At 34.1% G+C, this 27,852-nt stretch overlaps 1 protein-coding gene across 1 annotated transcript in view; it reads right to left on the bottom strand.

Moving 5' to 3' along the window:
* Positions 1-1,739: 1,739 nt before the first annotated feature.
* The window catches only part of LOC127851528 (uracil phosphoribosyltransferase homolog), a 29,574-nt gene continuing 3,461 nt past the window's right edge, over positions 1,740-27,852 (bottom strand). Inside the window, exons 2-7 of the mRNA XM_052385353.1 lie at positions 21,213-21,255; positions 20,080-20,149; positions 18,552-18,614; positions 16,675-16,836; positions 6,324-6,422; positions 1,740-5,533 (exon numbers count right to left, since the gene is read on the bottom strand). Of these exons, the coding sequence (XP_052241313.1) occupies positions 5,427-5,533; positions 6,324-6,422; positions 16,675-16,836; positions 18,552-18,614; positions 20,080-20,149; positions 21,213-21,255 (544 nt within the window). The 3' untranslated portion in view covers positions 1,740-5,426. The remainder of the gene's footprint in view (positions 5,534-6,323; positions 6,423-16,674; positions 16,837-18,551; positions 18,615-20,079; positions 20,150-21,212; positions 21,256-27,852) is intronic.

Raw genomic sequence — 27,852 nt, forward strand, 5'->3', positions numbered from 1 at the left:
GCTTACTAATTGGCACCCGAAATCATTTGGGATTAACATGTTTGATGTTACGTTCTTCGTGTCAAACTGATAACGCGGCCCGTATCGGCGTTGATTGCGCAATGCAATATACACACTCTAAGGCCCCGAACTGTTTGTCAATGGGGTGCCATTTAACAGCTTCAATTGACTGGCAAATAATAATTAAGTTTTTGTGATCACAGTATGAACAGCCATTTAAATGTGTGAATTACTCAAATGCGCTATGCAATATACACACTCTATGTAAGGGCCCGAACTGTTGTTTGTCAATTAGGTACCAATTAAGGGCTTCAATTGACTGGCGAATAATAATTTAGTTTCTGTGATCACAGTTTGAACAGAAACAAAACTATGTGAATGACTCAAATTTAACAAATGATTTAAACTGAATAAACATGCAGGATATTGTTATTTTAAAATTTTCAAATAAAAATAAAATTCTATGACATGATGTTTTTTCTTATATTTTTTCTTGAATATTTGGTGTACTTTGCATGCCTTATTGATATGTTTTTTATATATAAGCGTACATGCAATCGGTACTTTAAAATTTCAAATAAAAATACAATTCTATGACATGATGTTTTTCTGTCTATTTGTGCCAGATGACAGTATCGGTCATAGTATTAGCCGACAGCAATACAATGATTCGATAGCAAAGTTAATAAACAGCCTCGTATTCAGCAAACTGATATAACTTACGCATCAATGGAAGTTAAAACAGAACAAGTTTCACACTTTTCTAAAATAAATATCGCCTAAATAGGCTTTTTCAAAGTTTGGTTTTACAACTCAGATACAGTTTATTTCTATTTCTCAACACAACAATTGTATATTCAAATGTATCTCTGTGGCAATGTATGTTAAATATCCCTAATGGTTACGAAACTGAGTAATAAAAGTTAAACCAATCCAGCCTTTTTATGCGAATATTCGATTGAATGGATTTGCAAATATTCGAATACCGATATAGGTATTCGATGCCATCCCTAGTTTTTATGATTGCCTCATTTATATCTACACACTTATAATTGCTGTAATAATTAAGTGTAGGGTAATTGTTTTTATGATTGCCTCATTTATATCTACACACTTATGAGCCTTGAAAAGTTACATCATACAGAAACAACAAAGGAAAATAACTCTTATTTAAGAAAGTGAAGTGGTATGGTTATTAAGCATGGCACTTCTCATTATTATCAATACACCCATGAAGTTTCATTTTGAACACTTGCATGGTATACAAGATATAGCCCTGAAAAGTTTCTTCCTACAAAAACAAACAGAGGACAATAATTCTTATTAAACAAAGTGCAGTGTTATGGTTCTTGTGCATGACACTTCTCCTCATTGATATCTATCTACCTATTAAGTTTCATGTTCATATCTTATATTGTTTCTGAGATAGAGCCCTGTTACATTTTGTGACAGACAGACGGACGGACAAAGCCAATTCTATATCCATCTGCTTTCGGCATAAAGTGTCGTCCCTGATAAGCCGGTGCAATCTGCACAAGCTAATTAGGGACGATACTTAATCCACATGCAATAAGCGCTTTTTTCCAGAGCACGGCTCATATGTTTTATAACCAGATTTATCCACAAGGTCTTGCATAATACATCTATAATTCCATCATAATCATCTACAAATGGTGAAGTAACAAATACTTTCATGATCGTACTTATTATCAGCTTAAAAATAAAAACAAACAAAGAAACAACATTATATATTTTTATTGCTTTTCATACAAAAATCTATTTTCGTAGATAGTATGAATAAAATCCTAAGACAAATTGTAAGTGAACCCTCATGTAAAAAGATCAATTTTGAAGAATAAATGACCATAAAATCTGGACATTAAAAGCACACAAACAATCTTTGAACACATTCTTTGTGTATAGCAAAAAAATACATAAATTATTTTAAACATAAAATATTTTAAACCAACACTATTTAAAATGATACCTGCACAGTTTATATCAGATCAACCAACATTCTTTTTTTAAACATTAAACACCTTGTTACCCTAAAATAAATCTTTACTTACACATGCACAGTATGAAAAACCAGAACTCTAAAAACAGCAGTTCATTTAAGCACCTTGAATGCCCCAAAAACATTACAGCAAAAAATGTATCAATAGATACAATGTAATTTGTGTCCATCATTTACGTCATAGAATGTGTTTTTACAATAAATTGAATGTGCTACGCGTCACATTTCCAAATATTCTTTCACAACAATCATTAACCAATGTTCTGCAAATTTTACGGCCCAATGACATATTTAATGTTCTATGACATTGTGGAAATACACATCATCAAAATTTAATGTTAAAAAAACAGTAGACTCATATTAAGTGTCTTTATAATTTTAAACGATGATTAATATGTTTCAGAATTACAGCCTCTTGAGAGAATTATATAAAAAAGGTGATAAAATACTTAATATGATTCCAATTTATAGCCCTGAGCGAATTGTAAAAAATGTCATAAAATACTTAATATGTATTGGAATGTAAGCCTAGAGTGCATCGTACATGTAAATGAAATACAATATAGTAATATAAAACTGACTTATATGGTAGTTCACAATACATTAAAATATGTACAATATTAATATGTAATTACTTAATACTTCATAAAGTTAAAGTTTTTTAATAACAATAAAAAGCAATGCAGAAAAAGGAGAAAATCCTATTGTAATCATATTACATCCCACAAGCAGCAAGAACTAGAGACATAAAACCATCATAATACACAGTTATTTCACATTTTAAAGAACAAAAAACATATTTAAGTGCCCCATAAAATACAAAGCTCTTTGACAACACATTAGAGTAAACACAGACACTTTGTTTCCATCACAAATTGAAAGTTAAATCACAAAAAGAAAACAAGTATGGTCATAATAATTTCACAACCACCTCATATGATCATTAGTTTGATTATATTACAGAAATTTAAGCACAACTGATGTTTTTGAGATTATTTCCAAGGGAATACTTAAACAGGTAATGTATTTCTGGAAAAGGTTTCTTCAACAAATATTAACTCTTTTTTTATATGCAACAGTTCAATATTATGAGACAAATTACCTTGTACAGACATATTAAAACACACCAACATTCAAGCAGACATAACTTCCACAATCTTTCCCCTGCAATTCACTCATGACATCAGCTTTACAACTGCAAGCATCATTTAAATCCAATTAATTGGAATGGTCCTACCGGAACTATATACAAGATACCAGGGGACAAAAATTCCACTCGTCCGCTCGTATTGACGAGTGAAATCTTGAAAGGACGAGTGAATTTCCCTAAAGCTCTCGTCCTACAGGACGAGTGAAAAAAAACTGATGTTAAAATATGTTTTTTCTGATCAGTAAGACTCTTTTTCATTAAATAAAATCATTTCTTAAAGCATATCTATTCCGAAAGTAGAACGCGAATGAACCGGAAATCGCAATTGTAAATTTCATACAGCAGGTGCGCGTTGTTATGCGAGACTGTGTCCCGGAGTAAATATTGGCTTTTTGGTGTAAACTTTGCGCGTCCATGTTGACAGGGAACCATCTGACTTCATTCACTGTAACTATTGATTTTTTTTAAAGAATTATTTTACTGCGAAGTACCGTTTTAAACCAGTCTGAATTTCATCTGAAAAATGTCTGACATACGAGCGTTCTTTAAAGGGGGCAGGAGCGATGTTCAACCATCCGAAATGGAAAGCACGCAAGCATTAGAAAAAGGAAAAAACAAATTTGTCTTCATTTATTTATTTTGTGTTCCTCATAAATAAAGTAAGTTAACATTTCTTCTATGATCAGCTGGCATGAATAACTAAGTAAGCAGCATTTTGGCAGTGATATAGGAAACATTGTTAGTCATATCAGTCCTTTGCAATCTTTCTTTCACACATATTTGAAGGACAAGTGCATGTGTTTGCAGGACGAGTGAAAATTTTAATGCACTTGTCCTGCAGGACGAGTGCAATTTATAAATATTTTTGTCCCCTGGATACATTGACGATATTCCAGAAGCATCTTAAGTTTTACTTAAACCAGAACTGGCACTTTCATGCCTGAAAAACCCTCTGTATCAATAATTAAGAAAATGTGAAAATTACAGAATACTGACATTGTAAGAACCAGCAGGCTAAATGTTATTGCTGTATGATGAGCAACAGTATTTAACCCTTTGCTTGCTGGGAAATTTGTCTTCTGCTAAAATGTCGTCTGCTGAATTTCTAAAATTAGCATTTTCTTCGATTTTTTTCAAACAATACTATCAGAAAAGCAAACAGTTTGGATCCTGATGAGACGCCACGTTCTGTGGCGTCTCATCTGGATCCAAACTGTTTGCAAAGGCCTTCAAAATTCGGTTCCCGCACTGAAAGGGTTAAGGTGGCCATTCATTTAATTCATTTGCTCATTACTTATGTGTCTGTGGTTTTAGAGGACAATTGAATGTCATAAGAAGTAAGTATGTAAAAGGCCATCTAAAAGAAGTCTCAAATATGTAAACAGAGTTGTCATTTCATAAGTTGTGTGTTCACCACAATGAATCTAAGCATTAAGTGAAGATGATACGTATCGAAACATTATTCCATGTAAGTTGTCTTGTCAGATGGCATATGCAATTAAGGTTTCCCAACAATGAAAGCTTCAAACCTATGAAATTTTGACTCAATACTTCCTTATATTATAAAAATATGCCCTAGACAATATTTCATATATTGAGGCAAGTACAGGGAATTTATGAAAGCATGAGATAAGGCACTCATGCAGTTCCCATATTGAGATCTATCAGTATCTAGCTATGAACTCTTAACTTGATATATTGTATCGTTAGCAAGATATGCCCCATTCACAATTTAAATGTAAAAAAATAAGAAAAGGTCATAACTCTAAAAATATTGAAGCAAGAGTTAAGGTTCTTGTGCATATCAATCCAGGAGATCTTCCTACCTATTTAGATTCAAGATCATACCCATTACAGTTTTCAAAATATGTTCCACATAGGATTTTAATTCAAAATAAATGGGAATAATTCCAAAAATATGGAAGCAAGAATAATGGGTCTTGTTAACTCCACATCCCACTTCGTCTTTTGTTTAGTTTTTGCTCCAGACAAAATTTTACAAAAATTAAATCATACATTAACATTTAACAAATGCAAGCCATAATTTCATTTAAACATGGAAGACTACAGTTGTATGTCTCAGACCAATGAAAAACTTAAATTATTATTTCAATACCGGTACTATGTTTAACATGTTTCTGGAATAGAATGAATATGTAATTTAATTAAAACATGGAATTCATTGCCCTTAAAAAATGGCAATTTTAAGGCTACAGGTAAGATATTTCTGGATAGGAGACCCACATTGCTGCTGCAGGTCTAGGAAGTTCCAAAGTACTTCTGACCAAAATGGTGTGGTGCAATTGGATGGACTTCTGATGTTAGGATTGTCAGCTCTGGGAATGTCTCTATTAACGTCTTGGCAGCTGAAAACACGATTACCTTTTACTCTACATTTTAACAATGGGTATAATTATTAACCTTTTCTCACTTAGATACATATTTTGACGCATTTGTAGTCCCTTAGAATGTTATACAAGTGCTAATTGAAACAGTATCCAGTTTTTTGCACAAAACCATTACTTTGTATCAAATGATCATTAAAACCTCTCTGAACGCTCTAACACCAAAGCAACTAAAATTATAGAGTATATAAAATGTGTGTTTTAATGAATGTTCACCTTAATACCATGTTATAAAATAGCCCTAAATACAAATGTACATCAACTTATCTTAGATATAAACTTCAAATATATTCGCACCTCATCTCAGATTAGCCTGTGCAGTCCCCTTAAGCTGATCAGGGATCACACTTTCTGCTTTTATGATATTTTTCCATTTAAAAGAAAGTCTTTTTTAAGTGAAAATCCAGTTTAGGCGGACAGTGTCATCCCTGATTAGTCCAGGTGGACAGCATTGGTTAATCTGGGACAAAACTGTTCACATGCATTAAGCACCGTTTTCCCAGAGTGTGGTAAATTAGTTTAACCATTTGCATGCTGGGAAATTTGTTGTCTTCTAAAATGTTGTCTGCTGAATTCCTAAAATTAGCCTTTTCTTCCATTTTTTTTCAAAGAATACTGTAAGAATAGCAAACAGTTTGGATCCTGATGAGACGCCACGTTCTGTGGCGTCTCATCTGGATCCAAACTGTTTGCAAAGGTCTTCAAAATTCGGTTCCAGCACTGAAAGAGTTAACACAGGTCACATACATACCTTGAGGGGTGATAAACAGGTTGAGTAGTACTACATTCTTCTCAGGTACTTTGTTCTCTTTGAGGACATGCATAGCTTTGATCACTGTGTTACCTGTGCCTAGAAAAAGGACATGCTTTCCTTTCAAATCTTTCATGTCAAATAAACTTTGAACTTTCGAAACAACAAAAAACACAGCCTTGCCATGAAACCATACTTATAGCAATCTATTTTAATTATTGTGAAATAACAAAATAATTGTGCATGTTAGCTTCCTCCACTCCAAATGTCAGCACTACACCTCCAACCAAACTTATGTTTTTGAATGGAAACATTTATTTATTTATTTTTTGATAATGATTCATATTTAATTAGAAAATATACTTATTTAATAATAGAAAACAAATCGAAAGTATTTAAAGTCATAAGTGATTTGGATCATAGAAAGTTCACATCAAATTAAATCTTCTACCTTTACTTATCATTCATTAATCTGTAGTACTACCTACACCAAGAATAGACACCATGAGAAATATTTATCAACAATTTTATGACTTCATTTTGGCAGGCCCAAGCAAAAGCTACTGTAATTGTTAAGACATATGCATTTGGATTTAAATTGATAGATTCATAAAAATTCATGAAATTAACATGTGCCAGGCAAAGCAAATTGATCTTTTTAAATCACAAATAGACTTTAAAACAATATAACACTGGTAGAGTGTATGCCCAACAAATATGTTTACTGAAAAGTAAATTTTGGCTTGATGCCTCTATTCTTATAATCATAATTTTAAAAATTAAAAATTAACAAAGTCATTTACCGGTACATGAAGTCTATATGAAAGTGGTATTCGTTTTGTAGGATATTATGATACAAAAAGAATCTTTATTTCCAAAGAATCTTTGGAATTAATATGTTGGACAAAATTTAAATCACCAATTGTAACAAAGATTAATTAACATGAAATGTACCAATAAATTTCAATGTCAAACTTTGATGATAAAACTCAATAGCCTTTATTATCAACTTACAAAAAGAAAGTAGTAACCAGCCCAAAAGAAGGAGAGCACATAAATAAAATATAACGGGCAAAAGCCCGCGAAGCCGGCGTTGACCGTTCATACATATGGAAATTTAGACATAAAATTACATAAGAATACCACATAGGGATGGGTCTAAAAAAATTTGCCACGCGACACATATTTTCGCGATGCTATTTATGACCTTGAACAAATCAAAAACACTTTGACATATGCTAAATCACATGTAAATAAATACCTCAGGAAAAATTATATCAATGACATCATAATTGTGTAGCTAATTGCACTAAATATTCTCGCATTATTTGTTTTTCTTCGCAACCGTTCCAGAATTAAGTCCTTACTCATTTATCTCCCCTGAATACTCATCTTCAGTGGGTATAATAAGCAGAAGACTGGTTCACTACATATAGTAACAGTCTTTACCAAACACAATTTACGTGAACATAACCCGTCTTAAATATATTGCCGAATCTCAGATTTCTGTCAATTTATTTGCTTTGATCTTTTCGATATCTTATTGATATTATTATCCTGACAAATCACAAACGCTTATTAAACAAGCAAATTTGTTAAATTGATATCCCCCGCCAATATGCTTCTGGACACAAAAGTGTTATATTTGACACTCAAAAAAGCATTTTTTCAAGATACAAAGGGCCATATCTCCTAAATTATCCAATGGTGTACAACGCCATTTGGGGTGCATCATCCTCTTATCCATATATATATACGCATACCAAGATTCAATGAAATCCGCCAAAGCACTTCTAGGATATGGCTCCGGACACAAAAAAGCATTTTTCCAAGATACAAAGGGCCATAACTCTGTTATTAACAGATGGTGTACAATGCCATTAGGCGTGCATCATCCTTTTATCCATATATATATATATATACACATACCAAGTTTCATTGAAATCCGCATAAGCACTTCCAAGATATGGCTCCGGACACAAAAGTGCCGGCCCGAGGGACGGAAAGACGGACGGACAACGCCAAAACAATATCCCTCCGCCTATAGCGGGGGATAAAAATTATTTGTTTTAAACATTATAATTGGCATCTCTATTCTTCCAGTATTCTCACGGTATTTCAATACCGACACCCTACTGTTTATTTGTCAGAATTCGTGAGGCATTTTCCATTCGCTCTCAGAAAGAAGTTTTACGTGTGATCATGAGCAATATTCTGGTAAGTTGTCGTTGTTATCCATCAGAAACACATTTACTCACAAAATTTAAAGATATTCCAATCTAACTTTTTAGTCTTTAGCTTTAATTTGTAACGTATTTACACCTCGTCTGCTCGCACTTTACCGATATCCCGAAAGGTCACATATCACTATAATAAGTTTAGGCCACAAAATCAGATACCGTTGGATTTTCGTACCACAATCTTACGTAAATATCGTCCAGATTCTAAATCAACAAAAAAACAAGACATTTATAAATTGTCTGCATTATTGATCAAATTTTAAGATATTTGTTGGTTTTCCGTTGTTAGAAGCTGTTCTGCCAAGGCAAGAGCTGGGCATCACACAAGCCATTCTACCCAGCAAAACTGACAGTTTTGGTTTACAGAAATCGACAAAGGAGGGATTCCTGAACTATCAAAATTTCCAAGCTATACACACAGTTATTATCTGTGGTGATGTTTATTGGTTCTGTTGGTTTACTTGGATGGAACATGTGTGAACTTTTATAGAACTTTGAAAAGTCTTTATCTGTCTATCTATAAACAACAAGGGACAAAATTGTCACAAAACCATGTTTTCATTGTGAAAAAAAATCTGATAAAGGGAGACAACTCAAACTGAACTTTTGAAATGAACAAACAAAATTAACCCCCTTTGTAAGTTTGTTTTAAAATAAATCTATTTTTAGTCGTGGCGACCTTGACATTGGAGATATTGACGTGATTCTTTCTTGCGACACACCGTCCCATGATGGTGAACAAATGTGCCAAATGATTTTAAAATGTCATAATGAATGACATAGTTATAGCCCAGACAAGCTCATTTATGGCTATTTTTTACCTTTGAACTCAAAGTGTGACCTTTACCTTGGAGATATTGACGTAATTTTTTCGCGCGACACACCGTCTAATGATGGTTAACAAATTTGCCAAATGATTTTAAAATCTCACAATGAACGACAAAGTTATAGCCCGGACAAGCTTGTTCCGCCCGCCTGCCAGCCCGCCAGCCAGCCAGCCCGCCCGCATTCGCCAATCTAATAAGCAGTTTTTTCCTTCGGAAAACCTGGTTAAAAATCAGCTATGGTATAATACGATCAGATGTGCAAACAATGTCAAAGGGTTGTTAAATTAACACTATGAAGGCAAATATGCTGAAAAAATATGAAAGTTCCCATGCAATTTTAGTCTGTATATCGACAAGTGTCTGCCAATAAATGTCAAACTAGTAATACAAAACTTAATACAAGTATGTAAAACACTAAGTACCTGTTGTGATCATTTTTAGTAAGATAGTGTAATTCTAAGCAGTAGCAAATAGCTTGTTTAGTAAATGCATAATGCAATTAATATGATTTCCTTTCTATTGTGTACTGTGAAACCATTATTATTCGTCCGACATTAATTTTCGCCTTTTTCGTCCTTCGACAGATGGACGAATTCAAGATCCTAACGAACAATCATGTCCCATATTTGAAACAAATAAGACTGAATTACCGTAGGCATGAGGCATTTAAATCCAGCGTAATCCACGCATATACACAGGACTCGAAATTAACACTCACACACTCGCAAAATGCGAGAAAAAAAGATTGCAAGGTAAGTTATAAGCCACTAGTATTTTTTGCAAGTAAAGAAATAGGGAAAAAAACGAGTTATATTGCTTAATGCGTTCGACGGCACGAACGCTAAACCGTAGGTCAATTTTTTGAACGTCCGAATACCCATATGCGGAAGCGCGCACCTTGTTTGTTGACTGGTATACTTATAATACAGATACACAGATGGTAGTGATACAAAGAACATGAAAAAGTCGACTATTCACACTCAAGTTAAATCCGGTTTTGACACAAAGGGGTGTTCATTATACAGTGTACTGACAACTGACATTTCCTGTACAACGCGAATGCAATAAGGCTGTATCAAATGCGTCGACTTCGTTTAGGTATATTAGTGTTGATTAGCGCCAATTGTTAACAACTTTATTACCCATTGTGTGTATTGTGTTTTTCAGGGGTGTAACAGATTATACAGCCTACAGGAGGCGAATCCGGATTAAAGACAATACTATTAAACCCAATTAAAATATGACGATGTGTGATCAACACCTGCCTGAAATATATTCTGCGCTTTGTTACAAATTAATAAAGAACATTTTGATTTGTGTTTGGTTTTAACTGCATCTACTATTTTTGTACATATACATAAAAACCCGTACCTTTGTTTTTTTTATAACAAAAACATTTTTTATAGATTTAATACGTTTTTTTTTTCAAAGCCAGAAATAGACGAATTTAAGAGCGGACGAAATAGTCATTTTTATGAAAAGGGCGAAATTTTGTGCCCACGAAAATAAATGGTTTCACAGTAATTAATAAATTGGTTGTTACTTGTTAATCCATGATAAATGTTTTATGGCTAGTACAAAACCAGCATTGTTAATTTTGTAAAAGGTAATAAACATACACCACTTTGTAATTTCATATATGTAAATATTCTTGTACTGTAGGTTGATGACAGTGTTTTAGTATTACTTATTTTGTAACTATTTATGTGCAAATAAATGATGTGAAGTGTTTTGTATCTCCAGACAATACCACATACCTTTTTATATATGTACTGTGTTATGTGTTATTTGAATGTTTAAATAAAAAAATATGGATGATATAACATGATGCATTCTGATATTTGCATTCAAATTGTAAATATAGAGCTAAATGTATGCAGTTTAGACTGTGATTTAAGAATTGCTACAAAATGGCTAGTTTTTTAGTGGCGACAAAATTTAAACTATTCAGCAATAGTTTGGGAAAGATAATTACAAACCTGCAAGATACCTGTATTTATTAAATATTTTAATTGCGAAACAAGTATGTTGTTATGCTGTTACACATAATTATACATTGATAATACATAAGAAGACAATTAGTGGTGTTAACGTTACCCAACAGTAGAAATCATTCTTCTGATGAAGTCAGTGATATACAGAAGAAAGCTCCAGGTATGGCTTTCAATACGTAGTGTGTGTTATTTGACAGTCTAAAACTTATTGGATTAAAAAATATCCTGTCAAATTTGTCAATCAAAATTGATTTGACACATCACATGATTTTGATTATGTTAAATCAGTGTACTGTATGCTAAATGCAACTGCTTTAGCAAACTGTCAAGTTGAATTGAGACATTTGATGAAACAAACTGTTTCCTGGGTAGGACCAGTACTTAGTGTCTATATGATGTACCATGACGTCGAAAGTCTACAAGACCTACTAGGTAGAACGAGAAATGTACTTCGACGTACAATTATCACCGACCCTTGAGTGTTAGCCAATCAGAAGACACCTTATATCTGTTGCTTTAAGAGATATTTGACATTGAACATTATTATTATTTATACCAAATTATGCGACTATCGACCGCTTACACATAGATATTGTGTGTATTTATTAAACATTATTATTATCATAATTTTTACAAAATTATGCGACTATCGACCGCTAACTCATAGATATTGTGTGTATTTATTGACCTGGCGTGGCGGAACTAACCTCTGACTTATGCAAGTTATGGTTATCACAAAATACGACCAACGGGGAGGTTATTATAAGTTATTTATCCTGTTAATGTTTGGTAACTGTTTGGTTACCGTTAGGAATTTCCTACACAGTAATGCACTGGAAGGTCGTGATACTCCGCCCTGCATGATCAATAAATACTCACAATATGCTGAATAATTTTAATTTTAAAAAGGTAACAATTGAATCGTCTTCAAATTTGTATATAATCTATTTCAATGCATTAAATACTTGAAACTTCTGTGTTGTTGTTTTTTTGCCATTCTGATATTTTTATTCATTTTGTCCTCAATTAAAAAAGAGATTTTAAACATTTATTCTGAATAAATCTGAAGGAAAAGTGGCTCAAGAGACAAGTGTTTTGATTGGCTGTTCAGAAAATGTGTACATCAAAGTACAAACATACATGTCAAAGTACAAATAGTACTTTGACGTACAAATATATACTTCGAAGTGTATTTTATATGTCGACGTACAATTATTGTACTTCGACGTACATTTGTCTTTTTACCTTGTAGGTCTTCTTGACTTTCAACCCAAATGGTACGCCATAGTATGTCTTTAGGGTTATCTAAAGAAAGCTCCCACTTAAGGGATCAATACAGAGACCTCCCAGTGACTAAGCCAGTTAGCAGACACCCCATCCACTATACCACAGCCACCGAACCAGCTTTAAATTCCTGTGGCTAGAAAACAAAACAAGAGTGCCGCCTTGCTCATCCATTTTTCTTTTTAAAGGTGTAGGGATCTATCTCAATTTCATTCACAAAGGATGGAGGGGTGGAGTGTAGGGGGGTGTTTGGTGTGGGGGTGTGGTCATTTATTACATTATCTTCCAAAAATGCAAAAAAAAAAGAAAAAAAAAATTTTTTTTTTTTTGGGGGGGGAGGGGGGGAGACTTGGGTTGGACGGTATTTCAAAGATAAAATAATAAAAATTAATATTTGTGTTTTTAAACCATGTTTGAAAAAAACAAGAGATGTGTTTGTCAGAAACACAATGCCCCCTATTGCGCCGCTTTGAAATTATTATTATTATTTATTTTTTTACCTTTGACCTTGAAGGATGACCTTGACCTTGAACTTCCACGACTCAAAATGTGCAGCTTTATGAGAAGGCCGCTTTGAATTATTTATTTTTTTGACCTTTGACCTTGAAGGATGACCTTGACCTTGAAGGATGACCTTGAACTTCCACCACTCAAAATGTGCAGCTTCATCATAACGCCACTTTGAATTATTTTTTTTTACCTTTGACCTTGAAGGATGACCTTGACTTTGAAGAATGACCTTGACCTTGAACTTTCAACACTCAAAATGTGCAGATTCATGAGAACGTCGCTTTGAATGTTGTTTTTTTTACCTTTGACCTTAAAGGATGACCTTGACCTTGAACTTCCACCACTCAAAATGTGCAGCTTCATGAGAACGTTGCTTTGAATTTTTTATATTTTTTTTTTACCTTGAAGGATGACCTTGACCTTGAACTTCCACCACTAAAAATGTGCAGCTTCATGATAATGCCGCTTTGATTTTTTTAATATTTTGTTTGACCTTTTACCTTGAAGGATGACCTTGACCTTGAAGGATGACCTTGACCTTGAACCTACACCACTCAAAATGTGCAGCTTTATGATAACGCCGCTTTGAATTATTTTTTTGACCTTTGACCTTGAAGGATGACCTTGACCTTGAACAATGACCTTGACCTTGAACTTCCACCACTCAAAATGTGCAGCTTTGTGATAATGCCACTTTGAAAATTTTTATTTGTTTTTTGGTCTTTGACCTTCAAGGATGACCTTGACCTTGGAGGATGACCTTGAACTTCCACCACTCAAAATGTGCAGCTTCATGAGAACGCCACTTTGAATTTATTTTATTTTTTGACCTTGAAGGATGACCTTGAAGGATGACCTTGACCTTGAACTTCCACCACTCAAAATGTGCAGCTTCATGAGATACACATGCATGCCAAATATCAAGTTGCTATCTTAAATATAAAAAAGTTATGGCCTATGTTAAATTTTTCGGACGGACAGACGCCATATATTTGAAATTTGACCTTGAAGGATGACCTTGACCTTTCACCACTCAAAATGTTCAGCTCCATGAGATACACATGCATGCCAAATATCAAGTTGCTATCTTCAATATTGAAAAAGTTATGGCCAATGTTAAAGTTTTCGCACGGACAGACATCATAAATTTGACATTTGACCTTGAAGGATGACCTTGACAGATGACCTTGACCTTTCACCACTCAAAATGTGCAGCTCCATGAGATACACATGCATGCCAAATTTCAAGTTGCTATCTTAAAAAGTGAAAAAGTTATGACCAATATTAAAGTTTTTTTCGGACTGAGAGACAGACTGACTGACATACTGACGGACATGTCAACTGCTATATGCCACCCTACCGGGGGCATAATAATTATTTTATTGGGGTTGGGGTGGGGGGAGGGGAAAGGTGTATAGTGTGGTGGTCATTTATTAGATGATTTGAGAGTCACGGTCATTCAAAGGTCAAGGTAAAATTCAACTTGCCAGGTACAGTACCCTCATGATAGCATGAAAGTATTTAAAGTTTAAAAGCAATGGCCTTGATACTTTACAAGTAAAGTGAATCTAAACACAAAATGTAACCGTATATTCAAAGTTACTAAGTCAAAAAAGGGCCATAATTCGGTAAAAATGACAACCAGAGTTATGCAACTTGTCCTTTACTGTCCCCTTATGATAGTTTGCGAGTGTTCCAAGTATGAAAGCAATATCTATGATACTTTAGGGGTAAAGTGGACCAAAACACAAAACTTAAGCAAATTTTCAATTTTCTAAGTATAAAGGGCCCATAATTCTGTCAAAATACCAGTCAGAGTTACATAACTTTGCCTGCACAGTCCCCTTACGATAGTTAGTAAGTGTTGCAAGTATGAAAGCAATGGCTTTGATACTTTAGGAAAAAAGTGGACCAAAACACAAAACTTAACAAAATTTTCAATTTTCTAAGTATAAAAAGGGCACATAATTCCGTCAAAATGCCAGTCAGAGTTACATAACTTTGCCTGCACAGTCCCCTTACGATTGTTAGTAAGTGTTGCAAGTATGACAGCAATGGCTTTGATACTTAAGGAAAGAAGTGGACCTCAACACAAAACTAAACGAAATTTTCAATCTTCTAAGTATAAAAAGGGCACATAATTCTGTCAAAATGCAAGCCAGAATTATCTAACTTTGCCTGCCCAGTCCCCTCATGATAGTGAGTAAGTGTACCAAGTTTGAATGCAATAGCATTGATACTTTATGAGAAAAGTGTACCTAAATGCAAAACTTAACCAGACGCAGATGCCGACACTGACGCTGAGGCCAAGGTGATGACAATAGCTCATAATTTTTTTTCAAAAAATAGATGAGCTAAAAGTTATAAGATGCTAGATCTTTAAGCTAGGAACATGTAACTTGTTTTAAGATTAATTTTTTGGATGCATTACTTAATTATTGCAACAATTATAATATTTTGAACACAATCATGTCCATATATTTATTAAAAATAAATGGTTATCAAAAAACTTAAAAAGCTTTTGCCCGTACATTAGGTAGCACCTTGATCATATTAATTCTAAACAGTGACATTCAAACTAGTCAAACAAAATGGAATAAATAATTGTTCAATATTAAGATTTTAAACGAAAATGCACTTATGTTCAATATAGCTAAGGATACATATATCAGATGGTTCCAGCGTACAATAAGCCACAGAATCTTGCAGGGAACAGAATCTTTTAAGTTCTTGGTGAAAATTGAAGAAAACATAACACAGTTGTTCTGGTACTATCCATATACCCAAGTAATTGTAAAATGTTGTTATTGTCAAGATAATCCATCACAGAAGACCATGCTTACCTATTCAACTGACATGCCAGGTTTTTTTTCCCACTTTTTGGGAAGATAGCCCATGGCTTTGGAATTGGGAATTTTATCGGCATTTTCATGAAATTAGGAATATAAATTCAATCGCCTTTTTCTCCACACGAAAAGTCCACTGATTAGGGAAATACTAAATTTGATTTAAGACTTTATAATCATTCAAATTTAAAGAAAAAAATCATATAATACTTTGTTAGATGTAATTGAATTAAACTTGAGATAAAATACACATAAGACTTCTTTCTAAAAAAAAAAAAAAAAAAAAAAATTTTTTTTTTTTTTGAAATTGGGAATTTTTTTTGCCACATTTTGGGAAAAAAGTATACTTTTTTGGGATTGGGAACATAGCCGAATTTCGGCTATAAAATCGGGCCAAAAAAAAACCCTGCATGCCCAGATCTAATACTTGTAATTACACATTCAAAGCACAATTATACAACTATGTGAATTATAATTTAAATGGTATATCTTTAATTGTAAGAGGAATAACAGAGGTCTTTCCAAAATTGGACTTGTAAATAGTATGATGCAAATGTTTGAAATATATAATAAAACAAAAAACTAAAAACAGATTACGAAAGTCATCAACTGCAAATTGCGAACGGGAAGAATGATATCATGTACTCACTTCCAATGGGGTAGAGCAGGAGCACCTTCCTGTTGGCAATGTCAGGCGGCAGCTTGGAGTAGACGACCTTGGCATCGTGTGTGTCCTCATCACTGTAAATGAGGATCTTCCCGATACGTATTGAGCGGCAGCAGTCACGCAGGGCCTGTTCCATAGCCTCACCTAGCAACGAGATATATATGAGCCATGTTAAGCGAAAACTTGACTAAATGCAAGCTCGGAAAGTGTCGTCTCAGATAAACCTGTGCAGTCCGCATAACCTTATCAGGGAGAGCACTTTCTGCCTTGGCAAGATTTTTGTTTGTAAGAAACATCCTTTAAAAGAAAAAAACAATAAAAGTGCAAAGTATTGTCCCTGATTAGCCTGTGCAGACCCCAACCGCAAACTTACACATTTTCACCTGATCACTGGGTTATAAGTCATTGTTTAACACCGGTATAAATCTGTTATAAGTCATTCGATAACACTGGGCATGGTCTGAAGCCACATACTGACTATATCTCCCTTCACACGTAACCATTTCTACACCTGGGTGGACAGGTGCAAGCACGGGATAAGTTTTTGCTCAGAAAAAATCCAGTGGTGTCAGCAAAACATTGAAACCAGTGACCTTACGGATTCAGGGGACAAAAATATTTATAAATTGCACTCGTCCTGCAGGACAAGTGCATTAAAATTTTCACTCGTCCTGCAAACACATGCACTTGTCCTTCAAATATGTGTGAAAGAAAGATTGCAAAGGACTGATATGACTAACAATGTTTCCTATATCACTGCCAAAATGCTGCTTACTTAGTTATTCATGCCAGCTGATCATAGAAGAAATGTTAACTTACTTTATTTATGAGGAACACAAAATAAATAAATGAAGACAAATTTGTTTTTTCCTTTTTCTAATGCTTGCGTGCTTTCCATTTCGGATGGTTGAACATCGCTCCTGCCCCCTTTAAAGAACGCTCGTATGTCAGACATTTTTCAGATGAAATTCAGACTGGTTTAAAACGGTACTTCGCAGTAAAATAATTCTTTAAAAAAAATCAATAGTTACAGTGAATGAAGTCAGATGGTTCCCTGTCAACATGGACGCGCAAAGTTTACACCAAAAAGCCAATATTTACTCCGGGACACAGTCTCGCATAACAACGCGCACCTGCTGTATGAAATTTACAATTGCGATTTCCGGTTCATTCGCGTTCTACTTTCGGAATAGATATGCTTTAAGAAATGATTTTATTTAATGAAAAAGAGTCTTACTGATCAGAAAAAACATATTTTAACATCAGTTTTTTTTCACTCGTCCTGTAGGACGAGAGCTTTAGGGAAATTCACTCGTCCTTTCAAGATTTCACTCGTCAATACGAGCGGACGAGTGGAATTTTTGTCCCCTGGGATTCCTAGGCCAGCATTGCACCAATAAACCACAGTTAATTGTGACCATTTAAAATTAACAATCAGTCAGAAAATAATTGTTTTGCCGTTTCCCCAAAGGTTTGCAGAAAATTTAACTGGATTATGCAACCTTGTTTACTACTACAAACTTAATGGAGAGCTTTTATGCATCAATTTACCCCTGATTAACACGTTTTTTCTACTCAACTGTGTAAATCATAAAATGTCACATTTGTGTGGTATTAGAGTTTGTTTTTTTTTCATTGTATTTACTTTCTTGCTTTCTGTTTATATATCACATAATTAACTTTTAGGCTTAAACCTCGACACCAAAATATGTGGGACTTAATGATCAAATTCAATACGTTACATTTGAGATTGTTAAGATTTGTCAAAAAGTGCAACACTGGAAGCATGAATGCCGGTTGTAACTTAATGAAGCATGCAGAAATCCCCTATCTTAATCATGACTACATGTTGTACATACCACTTCTCATGATGCTAACACAGCAATTCCCTTTCTCATACATCAGACCTTTGTACTTGCAGCCTGAAATTGACATACAACAGTATACAAACATGAACACTTAAATTCTTATTAACCAATGACAAACCATTACCAGGACTATCTAAGGTACACATGTAGTCATGTGTTTAAGATTCAATAAAATCAAAAGTAGACATTAATGATAATTAACAATTAATCATTGTTCCTGATTTAGCATTTTATACTTATGACTTTAAAACTTAAGAAAACTAGAGCTTTGTTGAAGACGTGACGAATACCCCCACATTCACAAAAAACAGCGGACACCATGCTCAATTTTTAAAACGCACTAAGTGACCCCTTGACCTAGTTTTTGACCCAGAAAGGCCCATGTTCTAACTTGGCCTTAATATCATCTCCATAAAACTTCTGACCAAGTTTGGTGAAGATCGGATGTAAACTGCTTGAATAAGAGAGTGGGCACCATTCTGAATGTTAAAAAACGCACAAAGTGACCTTGTTTTAGGCCCCGAATGGCCCATGTTCAAACTTGTCCTAGAGATCATTTAGATAAAACTTTTGACCAAGTTTGGTGAGGATTGGATGAAAACTACTTGAATTAGAGAGCGGACATGGTGAGGTTTAAAACGCACTAAGATACCCAGTGACCTAGTTTTTGACCCGGCATGACCCATATTCAAACTTGACCGAGACATCATCTAGATACAACTTCTGACCAAGTTTGGTGAAGATTGGATGAAAACTACTTGAATTAGAGAGCGGACAACATTGTGATGTTTAAAACGCACAAAGTGACCCCGTGACCTTGTTTTTGACCCGGCATGACCCATATTAAAACTTGCCCTAAACATATCAAGATACAACTTCTGACCAATTTTGGTGAAGATTGGATAAAAACTACTAAAATTAGAGAGCAGACAACATGGTGAGGTTTAAAACACACTAAGTGACCCAGTGACCTAGTTTTTTACCCCGGGCATGGCCCATGTTTGAACTTGACCTACACATCATCTAGTCACAACTTCTGACCAAGTGTGGTGAAGATCGGATTTAATTTACTTGAAATAGAGAGCGGACACCATGCTCAATGTGTAAAACGTACTAAGTGACCCTAGTTTTTGATCTAGCATGGCCCATGTTCGAACTTGGCCTTCAGAACATCTAGATAAAACTTCTCACCAAGTTTGGTAACGATCAGATGAAAACTACTTGAATAAGAGAAGACACCATGCTGAATGTTAAAAAACGCACTCAGGTTTTCTCCGATAACAGCCGAGCTAAAAAATGAATTCCAAGCAAAGTGAATATTAGTAGAAAAGTATGGGGATTTAGCAATGTTGCCCAATAATTGTACTTAAATAACAAATGTTTAACAGTTTGACAATTACATACACAAGAATGCATGCATGATATTTGTGATATTCAAGGCAGAATTTAGAAATGCATAATAATAGAAATATAATTCCACTTCAATTGTTGTTGAGTAGACGAGCTCTTCATTATATACCTGTTGGGGTGGTGACTTCTTTTTCCCTGTATGGCAACTGATTTAAGCCATCTTCCACAACCAAGCGAATCTGAATGACAATACTTCCGTACAACATTCTGGCTGCTTACCAGTCAATGCCCAGGCTTAACACATTTATCATGAAAGGCCCTTTATTTATTTTGTATGAAATCATAGACAAAACACTATTCCTTTTCTTGTCAATTGCAAACATACATTTTCTGTTTATTCTACATCAATTGCAAAGAGTATTTTTATAATGAGAAAGAAAACCAACCAAATTTCTATCATTTTGAAATTATTCACTTAATTATTATGCACTTATTATAATATAAACAATTATTTAAAAATATACTGTGTACTGATATTATAAACAATTTCATCGATGTATAGTTTTAGTTAAATTGATATGCTTATACAATAATGTGACTTTTACACAAGTTCCATATATTAGCTAACAAACAAAATAAAACAAATCACACATTATTTGTTGAAACTGCACCAACTTGTGAAAGCTTGAAAAAGCAGACCGGTTATTGAAAAAAACAAACAAACAGAAAAACTAGTTCTGCCAATAATTACTTTTTATTTAATGTACAATCAATATAACTTTTGTGGAAAGCAAACTACATGTACTTAATTACCAGGATTACATGTACAGTTTTGGAATAACATATATAAAGGTAATACTGAAAGAGTGAAAAAAACAACAACATTATTTTACAAACATATTTTATAGCCAACTAAATCATCTTTTTTCCATGATGGCTTCTTTTTACAGAGGGAAAATTGTTTTATAAAGAAGTGTTTTAGAAAGTTAATATTAAACAAAATAAACATTAAAAGGTTAGTTTGTACACTATTTTAGATTTAAAAACAACAGCTGTTAACTCTCTCACATCCCAGCTTGGACTAAATTGTTTGTCTTTTTGAAAGGTTGTTTTGTTTTAAATGTTAAATGATGTGTTTATATCCTACTAAGGTGACCTGCAGTAAACGGAAAACTGTATCACATGTATGGCAATGCATAATGATTACGTATTAATCCCGCAATATATTTCAACTTCATGAGGTGAATTGTAACATAAATTTGTCTGTACTCATTTAGTGTTACTATTCACTAATTCCCTTACCAGTCTGTCTGCATAGAAGACAAAATCACTCCTTGATGTAGATCTGAAACAAAACAAGAGAACTGCATAACGGGTGCCACGCTCGGCTGCGAAAGCTTGTCAGAATTTTTTTTCTTCTTTTTTTAGAGGTCACAGTGACCTTGACCTTTGACCTAGTGACCCAAAATGGGTGTGGCATGTAGAACTCATCAAGGTGCATGTACATATGAAGTTTCAAAGTTGTAGGTGGAAGCACTTTGATTTTAGAGCGAATGTAGAGGTTTATGTTAAAGTTTTATATTAGAGGTCACAGTGACCTTGACCTTTGACCTAGTGACCCAAAAATGAGCATGGCGTGTAGAACTCATCAAGATGCATCTACATATGAAGTTTCAAAGTTGTAGGTGGAAGCACTTTGATTTTAGAGCCTATGTTAAAGTTTTATATTAGAGGTCACAGTGACCTTGACCTAGTGACCCAAAAATGGGTGTGGCGAGTAGAACTCATCAAGGTGCATCTATGAAGTTTCAATGTTGTAGGTGGAAGCACTTTGATTTTAGAGGCAATGTTAAGGTTTTAGCACGACGCCTACGGCGGACGTCAGACGTCGGACGACATGCTTGCTATGACAATACCTCGGGTTTTCTCCGAAAACAGCCGAGCTAATAGAATTGAGAGATGTGAAACAAAGTAATAACTCGAAAAGTTTCTGTTGTCTTGGCAACATAAGATTGGTTGGATAAGACAATATACTTATCTAAACAATATCGTTTAGCTATGTATTATATATTATATAGCTGAAAGACATAGTTCAGATCAGTCGGACACAGATCTAGAGATCAATGTTTGGACAATTATGCAACAAAGCCTTGCAGCTGTTTTTCAACTTGATAGTTTACCCTTTACCATTTAGATACGTATTTTCATGCATTTGTAGTCCCTTAGAAAGTTATATTTAATTTAAGACCTTTCTTACCATATACAAGTTTTAAAGGCTTTATTTCCAACCCTTAGATACTGATGAGCAGCAAACAGCATAAAACCTGAACAGTCTGTGAGTTACTCGAAGGCTGTTCTAGGGTCATGCTGTTTGCACATTGCCATTTTCACTTTGCTTCCGAGTGGGAAAGGAATAAGCTTAATTGTTACAACGGCTTAGCAGTATTTCCACACTGTGGTTCAGCAAGTGTTTAAGACAGTACATGTAGCTCAGCTCTGCTGATATTAAATAAGGCAACTTTGAGCTTGTGTGTTAATGTGTCTTGTTTAACTATAATACATCTACCAATTCTGCAATAACTTGACATTTATTTATCAATATACATTTTTTTTTTATACCCTATTTCAAATGTTGCATCATCTGTGTGGAAAGCATGCAATGGTATCAAATGTTGTAGATCTAACAGGCCAGAGCTCCAGATAAGGTTTTGTGAAATTCTTACCGTTACTACCAGATTTTCATAAAGAATTCTTAAATCTGAAATTTTATTCTTAACGTTACTACTAAGTTTTGGAAAATAATTCTTAACTTTTCTAAATGACCTAAAAATGGTTATTTTCATGAAAAAAATCAAAATAAACATACTAGCAACTTTATTTATACGAGTTCAACAGTGTCTATTCAGTATTATACAATTTTATTCTTCAAATACCTTCATATGCCCAAACTGTGCTTAGATTGCATGCCTTCCATGAATGTTTACATATTTCACAATTAAAACGGGTCTCCCCTTCATTCTTTTCAACGATTATCCACGGGAATTGTCTCTTCCACTCATTCAATGCTTTTTTTGTTTAAGTTTGGACCCGTCGTGTCGCGTTTTTTAGCTTTTGATAACGTTTAATGACATTCAGGCATTTGATCATCCACAAACAGCAAGCTACTTGTCTCAAAAACACATGACGCACACATTATTTTGTGGCATCTAAGAATACATAATATTTGAAAATCATAAAAGAACAGATAGTGGAAATAGCAAACAAAATGGAAGAAAATGGTGTTGACACAGAATAAAAGTATGTGTAATATTTTACTTACTTGTTGATGATTTTCACATTTTTCGCGCTATATTTATTGCTTCATTATGATGTGAAAGATTGACAGAATGTTTACTCTTCCGAAAAAATTGTACCCCCGTATCATTCCCGTGCGGTAGATGAAATTTTCTTCGTAACGGTGTCGACTTGAAAAATTACAGACAGAGCCATAACTGACCATTAAAAATTATTCTTCATATAATGCTACTAAATGTAACTGTTATTAAGTTAAAATTAAATATATTTAGCTCCACATCGTAAGTTTATTTTATTTTCGTTTGACATTTTTTTTTATAAACAATCAAGAAAATTACCTTTAAAGAATTCGGACAACACACCATTACTAAAATGCATGGGGTTAGTTGCTTCGACAAAGCATAAAACTGCTTTAAGCGTATGATCTGCTAAGAACTCTTATCTAATATTTTTAACATATTCTTTAACATTGTAATAATGAAAATAATCTCCGTTAATTTCTACCATTTAGATAATTGTTGAATATGGACAGCAAATGAAACCTAATCAAATATTCACCCAAATAAGGAAAATGTTGGTTTTATACACTTCACATGTCTTATTGTATTAATGTGATTCTACTGAGCTCAGGCCGGTGATTGAACCCACGACCTCCAGAGTGGTAGTCAGACACTTTAACCCCGTTGCTAAAGAGCTAGCCCAACAGCAAGGCTGTTGGAAGTGACCTTATTTCACTACACTCCTCCCCCTTTTAATGTTTCAAGGCCCAGACGCGCCCGATACAGCATGTCTTGCATCCGCATGGCCTTCCCAGAAACCATTAAACAGCTCAGACCCATTCCCGCATTCACAGTTCTTTTTTTGCCTCGTCGCCATTAATGTGATTCTACTGAGCTCAGGCCGGGGATTGAACCCACGACCTCCAGAGTGGTAGTCAGACACTTTAACCACGTCTCTAAAGAGCTAGCCCAACAGCAAGGCTGTTGGAAGTGACCTTATTTCACTACACTGAACAGAAACCACTTATCCGTTAAGTTGCTGCAAAATATACGTAAAACTAAGATCTATGACGCAAATGTACCATTGCTCCCACAAATGTTACCAATTCTCCCTTTTTTGGTTTTAGGGAGAAGTGACTTCTCCCTAAATTTTGAGCCTAGCTAGACCCCTGCTTAAGTCAACAAATAAATATTGGCGATTCCCTGAATCTTCATGACCAGTCAATAGCTGTAGCGGTCAAGCCCGACTCAGTAGATTTGACCCTCATGCGACCGAGTTATAGGTGAATATTGACAGAATAATGTACAACTCTAAACAAAGACCTATAGATAACACAGATTGGAAACTCTTGTCTTCGCGATAGCGATATGCGATATTATCTAACGGCGGACGCGGGTCACGTGACATTGATTTTGGAGATGCTGGTGTACGTGTAGATTCTTCCCTGTTCCAGCTACTGTCGGCCATTTTGTTATAAAGCAATCAATTATTCTTCGTAATTAGTCGTTAATATTTGTTGTCGTAGGATATTCTGAGCATGATCTGTTCTGTTTATATTATTTTGATATTGTTATTAACAAACTTAATGTGTTAATTAGTGTTTTTAGCGCTCAGTTGTCAGTTTGCAGAGCAACGAATGTCTGAAAGCGCAACGTTACGAACCTTACGTAGTGAGCAAAGTCGGTCGCCGAAAAAAGACATATTGAATATTTTTTTGTGTGAATAAAAATAAGTATTTATTTTCTGTGTTGATAATTCTTTAGGTTTTGGTAGTTATTATTCTAATTAATTATTAATTTATCGGAATTTGAAAGAGAACACTGGATTCGTTCATTTTCGATAATTTTTTAAAAATTGAAAGGCCCGAAGCATTTTTAAAAAACATCTTCAATAAGCATCACATATTGATAACGTAAGATTTTTATGCTAGGTGAGATGTTATTCTATGTATGATTTATAAAAAGTAGACGAAAAGGAGGTATTTTCAAGGATTTTGCCTTTGTACAATTTGTACTATTTTATACTGTTATTCCATTCAATCATTTTTCACACCTGTCGCCAAAGTTGTTTGTTTCTTTTTAAAAACTTTTCTATTTCTCATCCCATATCGTTGAAGTAAGATTTTTATGCAAGGCAAATGTTAATCTAAGTATAGATTTAAACAAACTAGAAGAAAATATTCAATTTAAAGTATTTGGCCTTATACAATGTTGGTACAATTTTAAGCTCTTTTCTTCTGTTGTACAAGATTGCTGTCAAACGTGTTTTTGTTCTTTTTGATAAACTTTTTCATTTTTCATCCCATATAGATTAAGTCAGATTTTTATGCTTGGTGATATGTTAATCTAGGTATGAATTAACTAAACTGGAGGAAAATGTTCATTTTAAAGGATTTTGGCCTTGTACAAAGATGGTACAATTTTAAGCTCTTTTACCCTATTATACACACATGTCGTCGAACGTGCTTTGGTTCATTGTGAAAAACTTCGTCATTATTCACCTCAAATTGAAGAAATAAGATTTTTATTCTGGGTAATATGTTTATCTTAGTATGAACAAAAAAAATAGATGAAAGTACAATGTATGGGTTTAAATTATCATTTAATATCTTCTTTTATTAGTATTACCAGTTTTCCTGTCAATGTTACACATGCAAGTTAATATACAAACATATTTTAACAGATAGCTGTGAGATTACTATTAAAACACAAACAAAAGCTGTGAGATGACTATAATTCGCCGGCCGCAGCCACTGATCACACAATTAAAATCAATCAACAACGCAAACTGATAATTGAAGTTAGGATCCCTTTTTTTAATTAATTCTCAATAATAAAGAAAAAACACACAAAGCATCTTCTTCAGTTCGCTAATTGATCCGACGATTAACACGCGCGTGAAATGTTGTTTTTTTCTTTTCGCGAAATCCTAGCCCACGATACTGAAAGCTTAATTTAATTACCAAAAGAAAAAAAAACTATGTTACAAACAAAACTTTAATAACCTATCACTCATGAATAAGATCAAAATAAAAAGAGAATTAAACAATTGAAAAAATCTACACAATCAATATTGAATTAAGTCTAACTGAAACCGTTTATGGATCGAACGATCATAGCATGTATTATACTGTAATGTTGTTTTAATCAGAGACCTAGATCTATGTGTCCACATATATCTATCCATTTTGAAATAATAATATTTTATAAGGTTTTAACTGTTTGAAATACCAAATTATTCAATAATATTTTATCAGCAAAAGCCTTTCAAATAAACTATTCAACAGCATTCTCGCAGCGATTTGGAATTTCTTAGCGCTATTTCTTCAACGATCGCGGCATTATAAATTCTTATAGTAGGTAAATAAAATCGAGATTTTATAAAAACATAATTACTCATGTTTCTATGAAACTTTATTTTATAAAAATCGGATCATTATTGACCAAGTTACAGCCGCCTTTCTATAGCGCCGTAACATTTTCGCTTCACTTTGCTCGATAATTGTAGCCATTGCTACTGACGCGTCGCTACACTACGCGACCTGTGATTTTTGCCTAATTTGCGAAGTCAAGGCGGGCATTTTGCTTTTTGGGTGGAAAATCACCGCGATTTCACGTGACTTGTCACTCCCACGTCGCGCGAGAGCAAGATAATCTTCGCGCTAAATCCCCTCAATGTTGTAGTGATTCGCTGCGATTCGCCGCAATTCGCAGTGATGGCAGTGACAACGATGACTCGCCAATTCATGCATAGAAACCGAATCGTATCGATAACTTTATACATGTACATAACGCTTCTAATGTTCACAATTATCCGATAATCCAACATCAAAAAAATAATCTTGAACATTTATGTCGGTAAATATGTTTGAGAATTTCATTAAAACAACCATATGACTAGGCCATTTTTCAGAAGTGTAAAGAGTACAGCGCATAATGTGGTACACAGCTTTCATTGGACGGGCGTATTTAAATTTAGATTGATACAATACGATCTTACAAAAAAACGTTTTATTGCGTCATACGCCTTCATGTAAAAAACGTTTTCCTCCTGGAAATCGTGCTATTAATGCATAATATTATCAAAACATCTTTTTCACACGTAAAGCGTTGTAACAAATTAATACACAATTCAAAACAAATATACCATAAGTATAAATGTTCCGTTAAATTCCCAAATGAGAATAAAAATTTATAATCCGAAACACACTTCCGATGTTTTAATGTTAACACGACGTTTACAAATGCTTTCAATATAGTCATCATGTATATTTCCCGACAAAAGAGCGCGAAAATTATGCGGCAATGTACAAGGTCAAGGTATACGAGTGTGCAAGTATTGATTTTTTTATACAAACTGCGTAGCGCAGAGAACATTGAATTCTGTTGATTTCGGTTAAATGTTTCTTTGGTATTTTTAAAACAGTTATATCGCCAACAATTTGATATTTCTTTTGAAGTCAATTCAAATCAAACACGCCGTATCCGTATCGTTACTGATAAAAGTAAAACATAATACCTTGACTTGTATAGTTTTTTTGTTGTGAGAGACCATCTGAGAAAACGCCGAAAAATATATCCAAACTGTTATTTTCTGTCAATGCCCTTTGATCCATTATCGCACTTAATTGGCAGCGCCATCCTGTTGT

This window comes from Dreissena polymorpha, chromosome 11, assembly GCF_020536995.1.
Source record: "Dreissena polymorpha isolate Duluth1 chromosome 11, UMN_Dpol_1.0, whole genome shotgun sequence".
Lineage (NCBI taxonomy): Eukaryota > Metazoa > Mollusca > Bivalvia > Myida > Dreissenidae > Dreissena > Dreissena polymorpha.